The sequence below is a fragment of the Perna viridis genome, chromosome 7, assembly GCF_037379345.1.
Source record: "Perna viridis isolate PV_CMFRI_1.1 ecotype Kerala chromosome 7, ASM3737934v1, whole genome shotgun sequence".
NCBI classification, from domain to species: Eukaryota; Metazoa; Mollusca; class Bivalvia; order Mytilida; family Mytilidae; genus Perna; species Perna viridis.
This window is the reverse complement of record NC_142451.1, coordinates 28,329,173-28,342,068: the sequence shown is the minus strand read 5'-3', so window position 1 is coordinate 28,342,068 and position 12,896 is coordinate 28,329,173. Positions and strand designations below refer to the sequence as shown.

The window sequence follows — 12,896 nt, the reverse complement described above, 5'->3', positions numbered from 1 at the left end:
CAAAATGGCTGAGTAATTCCAACTGCTTAAGTCAGAGTGATATTCTGAATTGACAGCTAGATTAGGCCAAATAAAATTAATTACTAGTTGTACATTTTCATCCCCTTCCGTCCCTAAAAGAACTGACAAACTTTTTTTTTAAATCTGGCCACGAATTTCAAAATCATGATTTTTTTCACGTCAGTTTCTAGGACTGAGGTACTATAACATGCAAATCTATTATTTCTTGTTGACTAAAATGATGTCTCTTCTCTGAAACTGATGTGGCCATGGATTTTGAACATCTCCATGCTGCAAATAGCTTAAAAATTAGTTTAGGAAATATGGGGTGAGGAAGAAACAATAAAAAAATAAAATTCTCCAACCTGCACAATATTTTTTGTCAAGGTTGGATAAAAATCTACCATTTACGTTTACTTGACCTTATGCACGTCTAGAATTGTATGATTGTTTTACATGTTTTGTTTGATAAGAAGCTACATGAACTCCCTCAGGAAATAACCTAAGTCAAGATAATCATGTTTGCTATTTGCTTAGGCGTATTTTTCTTGCATTTACAGCACAATCCTAAAAGAAGATAATGTGACTTATTTCTAATTATATAAACACTGGCCTCTAAAGAAGGCAAAAATCTATATAAATGTATACTGGTCAAGGAGTCGTTCTTGCCAGCAAGTATTTCTCGCCAACCTACTTTCCGTCCTCCCTGTAAAACAAGTTCATGCTGAAAATTTCAGGTTGCTGATATTTTGCTCACAAAAATGAGCAATGATACAATAATTATCACTGTGGAATAAAATTTTGGTGAGGAGATTGGCGAAAATTGCTTCTGTCGAAAACATAATCCCTTTTGGGATTCGGCTCTGAAGATATTTTTTTCGGTGGTGGTCAAAACAAAAAATATCTCCAGCGCCAAATCCCAAAAGGGGTTATCGAAAACAGCGAGATCTACTTCCTGACCAGTACTCTAACATTTAGGGTTTTGGTTCTGGACGTTTTTTGTTTCTGTTTTTTTTTAAGGGGGGGGGGTTTGGTTCTTTACTGTTCGACATGGTCAACAAAAGTATCTCCAGTGTTTAGATATACATACATGTATACCCTATAATATACATGTGTTTTTTTATATTAATTTATCTTACTTTTCAATGCCCAAGTCTCTCGTTTCACAATTGCTGTAAAAAGTGCTTTACTCTGATTAAAACACGTTCCTGGAGTACTATTGTTTCTTTCCATGAGTGTTTCGTCCAAGACAAAATGTTCAAGTTTGTCAAAATCTGCTGTTTTTGACAACCAGACGGAGTTGACGGCATGGGTTACTTCTCCGATTGACGAAAACCGGGTGTACTTTACAGACTTTGGCAATTGGTTAACGTTAGACAATATATCTATGTATCCACTCTGCATAGAAAATACACAAATAATGTTAACGAGAAACACAAAAAGCAAATTATGCAACATTTTCATGACAAAGCCCCACATCAAAAAGGTCGAATAGATACAAGAAGGGAAGTAATTCTAATTAATAAACCGCGGGAAAAATGTAAAGACTTAATTCGGAAACGGAAAAAATTCGTCTTTAGGCTAAAAACCACTAATTCCACTTCCCATAGGCTTCTATGCTAATTTCACAATATTCAATGGCTTCTCTGGACTTTACCTTAACTTTAACCTGCAGATGACTATATATCAGCATGATTCTACATATGTCAGCTCACAATCCTCAGAGTGGCATGTGGGGTTAGCAGACTTGCAGTGCAGTACTGGTCACCGGAAGTGAAGGGTCTATAAATAGCATGGGAAATCCCAGTGTTTTCACAAGATAGGGGTATATTTAAAAATCATTATGGAGATTAGGCTTCACATCACAAGAAGCAAAATGCACCTATAAAATGTACAGAAATGTTTTTCCTTTCAGAAACTGTTTAAATTTTTAAAATAAGATGAGAACTTTTTTCACAGCACTATGAGGAACAGGGGTAATTTCTGCGTAGGACTATTTTTGCGTACATTCCAAATGCTCATTGGTTGAATTGGTGGTCTGTAACCTAAAGAGTCACTTTTTGTCTTAGAAAAAATAAATAACTATACAGGTATCTTCCTACACACATACTGAATGCATTTGCAAAGTTTCAGTGAAATGTGACAAGCACTTTTTTAAATATTTGATTTTTAAATATAGGGTAACCAAGTTGTGCGAGCAAAAAAGTGAAAATATTCTACCATACTGAAATGCATTAAATATTTGCAAAGAACTTTTTCTGACTTTTCAAATAAAAAATATCAATCACAACTTGTTTTTTAACAATATTAATGAAGAAATAGTTTTAAAAGTAATCATTTTCTGAGAAATTGGTCTATTTTTAAAAATTTATTTCTGACATGCCTCCCCCTTTTTCTTGATCCCATGTCAAAAATCCTAAATCTTTAAATTTTCACAAAAGGTGATATAGTTGGCTTTAAATTTGTAAATACAGTGTTTTCACATTAAAACATGACCAGTAAAGGGCACCTAAAGCAAAAAAAGTGCTCAATAATGGATTTTCCATGTTGCCATAGGGGAATGCTTATATGGCCTTAACCGCAGTAATGAAAGTGAGTTTTTCCTCATTTCTAACCTAATTTTTGCTCAAATCTACACAAAACTTGATTTCAAGTGCTTATTACTACCATATTTAGGTAAATATAGCCCTCAAAGTTTAATATTTGATATTTTTACTAAATTTTCTACACTTTTTACAAGATAGGACATAAAAATCAGCCAAAAAGACCAATTTTCCATAATTTGGACCTATAACTTAAAAAAATGCATATTTTGAAGGATTTTTGTAGTGTATTCCTCTCATGGCAAAGTTAACAAGATCTTCAAGTAGTTTAAAGCTATTTCAAGAAACTTTTCATTTTGCCATGGCTTCATCTTAAGGCTAAAAACCACTAATTCCACTTCCCATAGGCTTCTATGCTAATTTCACAATATTCAATGGCTTCTCTGGACTTTACCTTAACTTTAACCTGCAGATGACTATATATCAGCATGATTCTACATATGTCAGCTCACAATCCTCAGAGTGGCATGTGGGGTTAGCAGACTTGCAGTGCAGTACTGGTCACCGGAAGTGAAGGGTCTATAAATAGCATGGGAAATCCCAGTGTTTTCACAAGATAGGGGTATATTTAAAAATCATTATGGAGATTAGGCTTCACATCACAAGAAGCAAAATGCACCTATAAAATGTACAGAAATGTTTTTCCTTTCAGAAACTGTTTAAATTTTTAAAATAAGATGAGAACTTTTTTCACAGCACTATGAGGAACAGGGGTAATTTCTGCGTAGGACTATTTTTGCGTACATTCCAAATGCTCATTGGTTGAATTGGTGGTCTGTAACCTTTAGTTTTTAAGTCGCTAATATTGTTAGCGACTTCTTACATTCGCAATTTCAGTACTTTGCATAATTAAGTCAACTCAGTGATATGAACATTCGAATTCCATACATGCATATCTACAATCGCTTGTACCGAAAGTGAAACTATCGGGATTTGGAGGACTGTACTCCTACATGAGTATGGAGGTCAGTCAAAATATGAAGTATATAGAAAATGTACAAGTTTATATTAGTTTGAAAGAGCCCAAGAAATGTAACTTACTGGTGCAAAAATTTTTAAAATCGGTCAAGGGGTTCAAAAGTTATTACAATTTAAAGTTCAAAATTTTGGTCATTTTTCTTGCGAAGGCAAAAATGTCACATTTTGGGCACTTCTGTAGCCCACATAAGTCAAACAGGTAAAGAAATTCATACATTGTGTCTTAATCATTTAAATAAAGCCATTTCATACTTTGATTTAAGCCATTCAGGAAACTTGTATCTTAGATACAAAGAAAATTACACTTTTTTAAAATTGGCAAAAAAACACTTTGGACTTAGTTTTTTTTTGCTATGTGTCAACAGCATCGTGAATTAAAGTGCCATTTTTGGATATTCATATTTGGAAATTGGAAGGTAGTAGAAATCTGATACTTTGCTGTTCTTTCAAGAGTAATCCATTAAACAGAAATAAATAAACAAATATTATGTCAAAACCTCCGATTTGTTTTTCATTGGAATCAAAAACACTGCGGCAGACCCCCTTTTTTTTATATGCGTTTTTTCAACAAAAAAATACATTTTTGCTTACTAAGAATTAAAAAAAAATATTTAATTTTTTCTGTCACTTGTTTTGTGTGGCAATAAAGTTGCTTGACTTGAAAAATCATGTTTTTCAGCTCAAAAAAATTTTTTGAGATAGAAAATTTACATTTTAGGGTAAATTTTAGAGCTATTTTCAGTGGAAAAAATGGTGAAAGGTCAGACAGAAAAAGACATTTTGAATTTAAAAGCAGTTTTTAGCACATGATAGTTATTGTTATTGTGATTAAATATGTAAAAACACATTTTTATCAAGAAATAATTGAATTATATTTAAAAATCAACAAGCAAATGTTGAAAAATGGGGTAAATCGAACATTTTTGAAAATTTCAGATTTAAAAAAAAAAACGCATATTTATGCTAATATTGATCAAAATATCAACCTACCATATACTTATGTGGTACCATTTTAAAGCTTAGAATCTAAGCTATCACATGAAGATACTTTCATCTTATTTTGCAATAAAATGTTTAATGTGGATGAAAATTTGTTAGGCCTATACCTTAAATGAAGCCAGACGATAATCAAAATAAACATACATTTTTGCTGCAAAAAGTGGCAAAATAATATTATATCAAGGTCTGGTCAATTCTAAGATTCCTAATAGAGTCTTGTAATGTTTTCTTGTTTAAATAGGGTCTTTTAACATAATAATAATCTCATTATTATGTTAAAATTGAATAAAATTTCAAAAACAAATGCTGTTTTCCCAAGAAATTGAGAAAATTTTTATGGATACATTGACTTGAACCAATGCACATCCTTTCACTATGGAACTTTGAAGCCCTAGCTGTTTCCTCATGTGTACTATTATGTACATTAAATGATAATAAACAAAATATCATCATTTGATTAAGTTTAATGAACTTTTCGAAGTTTCCATTTCAGGCCAGAAGGGTTTCTTCACCAGGATCTACTATGTCTGCCAAATCTACAAAAGAGATTATGTACATAAGGACATTACACCTATTAACATCATTTACCTTATCACTTTACTTACAGTTAGTTTACTTTCTATTAAATCATAATCTGGTTTGCTAACAATCTGAAAAAATGTAAAACTTCATTTGATGTTGGTTGCTCACAAAACGGTTGACAAAAGATGTGGCGAGGAGTTAAAAACACCAAATTTCCTTTTCCAGAATAATTATCTTCATTTCAAAACAAGAAGATTGTTTTATAAGGTTATATTAATGTTATGTTAACTTAATATGAATAATTTCGCTGCGTGATCCATCTGGTTCTTCTATCAAGTGTTGAACTCTCTTACCAATCAGGTTATCGGATTCAGGTGTGTCTGGAACTACCCTACTTACTGTACCCCACATGGTCCTACCTCAGACTCAGCCCATATTCGTCTCATAGCATAGCCCACTATGCTCCTCAGGCCATCTGAAATAAACAAGTAGTGGAATTCAATGAATATGTACTGTGAAGCAGTTTTAAAGCAGAGTCTAAACACAAAACTAATCGACAGTTCTTGTAAGTAATATATGATTCAAATGTAAATGCTTATTTGTTACCATAATTAAAAGACTCAAAAGTTTTACTATTAAAATAAATAAAGCTACTAAACTAAATCAAAGTATAAAAACTAACTTACCATGAATTCGAAACATCTCCAGAACTCAACAAAATGAAACTAAAATGATGAAAAACAAACAGAAAATAAAACTAAATCATAATAAAATTTACATCAGTGTTTACTTTTTATATGACAAAATAAAATAAATATTTAGGCAGCCTGTTTACTAATACTTTCTTCTGAAATAAATCAATAATTAGAAGAAAAAACATAGTACAAGTATGTTTCATATACATACAACAAAAGATTGGTATTATGAGTCAATCAATGTGATCCTAAAAAGGCAAAAAAATATTAAACCATAATTAATTAAAATTTAAAGATAAATAATGTATATTACTAGGATTTTAAACCTTTTCCAAGCAATTGTACATGTATATGAATATTAAATAAGTAGAGCATCTACAATCCTCTAAAAAATGAATTTGTAAGTTAGCTGTTAAAAATTGTACAATATGAATATATAAAGTAAACTTAAGAAGATGCAGGTCATATGTAAAATATGCAATTGCCACATATATAAATCTCATCAAATAAGTTCTATTTATCAAGTAAAGTACAAGCAGGGCTACATGATAATTGTTCTAATAAAAGTCATAATTAATATATATTAACTGATAAAATGAAAACCAGAAAAAAAAGTTGTGTATCATTTGAAGAAGCAATTTAAGGTTGATTTTTTTTCTACATATGATGATTTTGAATAAATAAAACAGTTAAAATAAATATAAAGAACGTTTATGCTTAAACATGTGAGTTTCATATAAATTGGGCACTACATATAAATTAAAATTTAATTCTCAAGGAAATTAAATGCAATATGTGCAAATTCTCCCAACCAATAGAAAAAAAGCAAGGTAAAATACAGAGACTTCCGATAATATAGGAAAGTCGTCATGAGTAATAACACTATTTCTGGTCTCCATTACTTTCTATGTTAAATTCAGCTTTTAATAAGGCTCAATTTTTTTTACATCAGTACAGACGGTGCTAGAGGGGTATCATTATGATGGTCAACCTTTACCTTAACTCTCATAAAAATATCAACATACCTTATGTGCCTTCTAAGAAAGAACGGTAAAGTGAAAGTAGACAGGTGCAGAAATCACTACTTTCATTTTGAAATTTAGCCATATCAAGGGGCCTCGAATTTTTGTTCAGAATTGTTTTACCCTACACTGAACAAAGAAAATGAAGTTTTTAGAGTATTGCTGATTCATCCAGTTTCAGATGACACCAAGTTTGTATACCTCTACTAAACAAAGACCCAGATTGCATGCCTCCGTTGGGCCAACGATGGCTGATGGTTGGATCGTTGGCTTTTAGTTAGCGTTGACAAAACAACGTTGGCCCAACGTTAGCCCAATGTAGTAGTCCGTAGTTATGGAAATGTTTCTTCTAGGTTTATTTTTAACCAAAATGGTTTTTACGTGACAACAAAATGATTAAACACGACATTTTGAAATTTTAAGTACTTTAATAACATAAAAAGGTTCTTTAAAAACCTGTTTTAGAAGCGAATTCTGCGTGAGAGAATCGTTAAATTTTGATTTCTAAATCAAAACCATGATTACATTATTTGCATTATTCTACATTTGTCCAACCCAGAGCCAACACTGAACCAACATTTAACAAACGTCGAAACGACTTTGGTAACAAACATGTTAAAAAAAGCCCTAATATTATTCTTGATGCAAAAATGTATGTCGGTCTCAAGAAAGTAAACTAGAAAGCAAATCAGGATGTATGAAAACAAATATTGTGTTGGCCAAACGTTGAAAAACCAATATATATATCTATTATCTATATCCCGAATCACCTATGATTGCTTTCAGACAGCCAGACAGTTTGCGTAGTCTACTTGTGAGGGCTGAAATATCTAAGCCCAACTTGACTCCAGGCGAGAGTCGCTCCTGTGGTGACAAAAAGTGTAAATGTTGCAACCAAATGCACCACTCGTCATCGTTCACCAGCAAAGTCACGGGGAAGCGCTACAAAATATTTTGCAACGTGGACTGCAAGAGTGCTAATGTAATATATTTACTCCACTGTCCCATTTGTGGCCTTCAATATGTTGGTGAATCTAAACAGCTTTTTCACAAGCGCTTGAACGGACACAGGAGCGACCTAACAAAAAAGCCTTTACTCCCAGTGAGTCAACACTTTAGATTACCTAACCACTCCTCGATGATTTCAACAAAATAAAATCTTCATCGTGGAACAAAACACGATCTGGAGCGATCTACAGAGAGTGAAGTGGGAGGGATTTTGGATAAAAGAACTCCGTGTTATACACCCACACGGAATTAACAAAAAACATTAAGTTCTTCCTATTTTGTATAGTTTCTTATAACAGTATTTGTAAATATTTTTTTTTATAGTTCAGTATTCAAGATCAACACACAACGTGTGTCTATAGCACAATGTTCAAGATCTTTGTTACTGTCGGTAAAAAAATTTTTATACGTCACACGTATTCATCTGATTAGGTAGTGAGTTGTGTTCACAGACCATTTACTTTCATACACACTCAGTTTATTTAAGGCACTGAAGAAGGTCATCTGTTGACTGAAAATTTTGCCCATTATATACTTTATTATAGTGTGTTAACATCTTTATCGGTATCGCTGTACAACCCTTTAGACTTATATAATTATTTTTGTTTGTGGTGCTGCATCGTCATGACTGGACGATCCGATACCCATTAAGTTTGCAGATTCCTTTATATATATATATATATATATATATATATAATTTTTGTCGTTCCCTCCGCGGGACTCGAACTCGTACCGCTGTGACATCTATGGCAACGTCATAGCGGTACGAGTTCGAGTCCCACGGAGGGAACGACAAAAAATTTGCATCGCAAATTTGACAGTTCTAACATTGTTAGGAATTTTTCAGACCTTTCTATATATATATATTATAGTCAGACCTTTCTATATATATATTATAGTTTTATGCTATATTATAGTTTTATGAGTTTTATGCTGAGGAAGGATATATGTTACCGAAATATTCAATTTAAATTTAATCATCTTCTGGTGATGTTAAACATATTTAGACGTTTATATATAAATTTTTCAGACCTTTCTATATATATACAGAAAGGTCTGAAAAATTCCTAACAATGTTAGAACTGTCAAATTTGCGATGCAAATTTTTGGTCGTTCCCTCCGCGGGACTCGAACTCCTGTGACATCTATGGCAACACCGCCTGCACGAAGTCCAGCGCCCTAGACCACTCGGCCAGCTAGGCTATATAAAAATATAGCTTTCGATGGCCGGGTCAATCCTCCTCGTAGGATTAATCTAGGGCTGTAACTTAGTACACGATGTATGGCGGTACGGGACAGTTCATTTAGATGTTAATATGTAGGATAGAGGATCAAATTAATGATGCATGTCACAATATATATATATATATATATATATATATATATATATATATATATATATATATATATATATATATATATATATTTTTACTTCTTTCAAAAAAGTATTGTTGGCTCTTTTCTCGAGTACTGTTAACTGCATGTTTAATATTCATGCATTCATTCGCATTTAATGTTTATAACTTAATAACACAAAATAATTATTATGAATAACCAAATCTAATTTATGATAACAACAGTGCACATGATTATCTCTCCCTTATGCAGCTTTGTAACTGAGACCAGAATACACCTTCTCAAAACAGAAGATGTCTGATGTCTCTCATTTTAAACAAATGTATACATATTTTCAATGTAAATTCACCCTAAACATAACACATTGACAGGTATAATCATATGTCTATTCAAAGCACAAAAATTGCAACTTTTCAATAATTAGTGTACCAATGCTCATAGTATCTACTAATTTTATAATAAATTTTCTTGTTTTAATCTTGTAAACGACAATCAGCTAGTCAATGGTATATTCGTACTGTAAAGAATTTATATGATAAACTGGAGGGAAATGGGAGCCCTTACTCTGTAGGAGTGGACAGCATCAGCACTCTGCGGCATGACCAGAAAATACATAATAGAATCATGTTCTAATATCTTAAGGAATACAATCGTCTGGCCTTATGGTTGGGTTAACGTTGGGCTTATTTTGGGCCAACATTGGGGATTCGTTGGGTCAGTGTTGGCAATACTATTGTTTGCCCCCGTTGGGCCAATGTTGGCTCTCTTTGTACTTACAACGTTGGGCCCTACGATGGCCCAACGTAATTGACTCCGTTGAACTAACGTTGTCCCAACGTAGGAATGCTGTCTAGGGAGAATGATAGGGTGCAATATTGGGACTACTTCGTGTCATTACGAACTACTTTCTTGTATGTGCAGGTGACTGGTTTCCGAAATAGTAGTATTACACCTACAACGTAAGAGGTTGGAATTCCGTTCCTCCATACCCCAACGTTAAAATGGCACCAAGTCAGAAAATAGCTTGCCAGACAACCTCTAGCAGTGCTTGAGTAGGGGGACTGGTGCCTGTTTCGCTTCAACCACAGGGGCTTGCACTCACTATCAAATATGCAGCCTACTAGTATATAACCTAAACACTAGTGGGGCTGCATCTTTGATAGTGTGAGAAAGCCCCTGTACTTCAACTCTTTATTTTTCAAGTAGAATCGAATATATCACTATTTACTTCTCAGCAATAATCACTTGACAAATGATGAATTTAATTAGGTACTTCTAATTAAATCATCACAATGATTTGAACATTCAAACTCAATATGGTATGTAAGTCTCGTCATGTGACTCCGTGATTTCACGAGAATAGGTCCTAGTCTACCATTCAAAAGCATGGAGATTTGACATTTAGAGAGTGTGGAGTTCAGGGTTTAAGGCAAAACATCTTTTTGCGTAAAACATACCGATATAAAATGACAAATATAAATTTCTACATGATAAAATTATTAGGAAAAAACATAAAATAGAAGATTTTACAGCGTTTCGAGGACCCGGAAGTAAACAATAAAATGGAGATCGGTCTTCGGTTTTCAATACGTTCGATCTACATCGGAAATTCTGGTAAAGAAAATGAAACAAGAACAAGACTTACTCACCCTACATGGACCGAAAGTGAAACTAGTGCGACCTTGACATCGTTAGACAAGACCATTCTGTAAATAAGAATCAGGCAATGGGTGGAACATCATTAATCTCAACTTGATCTTTTTTAACTTTAATATATTCAGTACATTTAGTCTATGTATTATCCTCATTTGCATATTGCTACTTCAGTTATTTATACGAATGATTTTACCCAATCACGAGTGGTCAACACGACGCAAAATCGTACAAAATATATTGCACGAACAAAGTTTCCGATAATATGAGGCATGCAGTGGTGTAAGCTTGAAGAGGACGAAGTCGAATATAGTAATATTTTTTAAAATGATAATGTCTTCTAGATTTTTTTATCAACTAGGATTTATTTTTACAGACTGTTGTTAAAGATATGAAACAAAAATGGCCGTTGCTTTGTAATGCCCTTGGAATTGCAAGTTCCTTTAAGACTGATGCTTCTAATGTCAAAGGTTCATTTCATATTGATCTTCGATCTTCGTCCTTTTTTAATTGTTCATTATGTATTTATTCAATTAAATGATCTCATTTATGCGACGAATGTCGTTGTCTGGTGGTTGATGCACAACCATATTCTAAACAAAATATGTGAGAAAAAAACGAAAACAGTTTTGCGGTGGCATATTTTTCAGGCTTAAATACGTCTGTCCTTTTTAAATCGCTAATATTGTTAGCGACTTCTTGCACTCGTAATTTTAGTACTTTGCATAATTAAATCAACACAATAATATGAACATTCAATCGCCATATATACCTACAATCGCTTGGACCGAAAGTGAAACTATCGGGATTTGGCGGTGCTTCGCTTCAACCACAGGGGCTTAATTGTTCTAACTATCAAATATGAACTAGTATATAACGTATACACTAGTGGGGCTGAATATTTGATAGTGGGGGCAAGCCCCTCTGCTTCAACCCAATTTCTTTAAAAAAATAATCGAATATATCACCATAGTTACCAAATCAGAAAATTTCTTTTCGTACAACCTCTAGCGATGCTGGATTAAGTATACTTAAGGCCTGAAAAAAAGCCATCAATATCCGGTTTGTGCACATGCATGTAAAATCGGGCGCTTATAGCATAATGGCAGCTTCATTCTCGTATACTCAAATGCAATTACAATTAATTGAGAACCACACCAGTCTAGGAAACGTAAGCAATTTTTGGTATTAAATATAAATCGAATATTGGCTTTTTATGATGTTAAAATGATGTTATCGGCTTATCAATACCGGATAATTCGATCCAAAGACATTTCGGATTAGGGCAACCCACAGTTCCTTACCATGACAATAGGAGAATGCATAAGGACAATAAAAATCGTATATCATAAAAATCTTTAAGGTTTCACCTTCCTCATATTATGCAGAGGAAAGGTTGCTGAAATGTAGATTATGGTAACTGAGTTTTATCTCAACACATTTTAGAAGTATGAAGAAGAAAAGTTTATATTTTGTTGTATTCAAGATTAGTTTAGCCTTAATTTTAGTGCATGTAATTAAAGTACCAAAATTAAGGCTAACCTATAGCTAATGAGTTGATTAATTGATAGCTTAAAATCACGATTGACGATACACTCAAACTATAGAAATGATAGACATTTTCACTCGTTATAAGCACAAATAAAGACTGCCTTTGTCTATTTGTTCCTTATTTTCGTTCGCTACAGGTACATAGACCGCCTTTGGGTTTTTTCACAGAATTGTAGGGTTGCTGTCTCTTTGACACATTTTCAGTTACCACTTTATATATCTTTTTAACACGTGAGGAGAAAAGGATAGAAACGTCATCACACGACTTTGGTAACCTTGAATTTGATATTGTTTCTCTGTGGCATATCAAATTTGAGACAGAACAAAAACTGGATAGTAAAAATATTTTATATAGTGTTTACAGACATGATCAACTGAATATGATATATTTAAAGTTTTCAAATTACGTTCCATAACTGTTACACCCCTCGACCAAGATATCGGGTTAATAGGGGTGCCTCAAGTAGTTACATATATGAGATGTGATACTACGAAGGAAAAAACTCAAT

At 33.0% G+C, this 12,896-nt stretch overlaps 1 protein-coding gene across 2 annotated transcripts in view; it reads right to left on the bottom strand.

Moving 5' to 3' along the window:
* The window catches only part of LOC148612153 (nose resistant to fluoxetine protein 6-like), a 36,664-nt gene extending 31,150 nt beyond the window's left edge, over positions 1-5,514 (bottom strand). The window contains exons 1-2 of one of the 2 annotated variants that reach the window (XM_088593321.1): positions 5,186-5,514; positions 1,140-1,398 (exon numbers count right to left, since the gene is read on the bottom strand). In XM_088593321.1, the coding sequence (XP_088449447.1) occupies positions 1,140-1,233 (94 nt within the window). In that variant the 5' untranslated portion in view covers positions 1,234-1,398; positions 5,186-5,514. Of the gene's footprint in view, positions 1-1,139; positions 3,343-5,185 lie in introns of those variants that run through there. The other variant, XM_088593320.1, reaches the window with a different exon arrangement.
* Between the last annotated feature and the right edge of the window lie 7,382 nt (positions 5,515-12,896).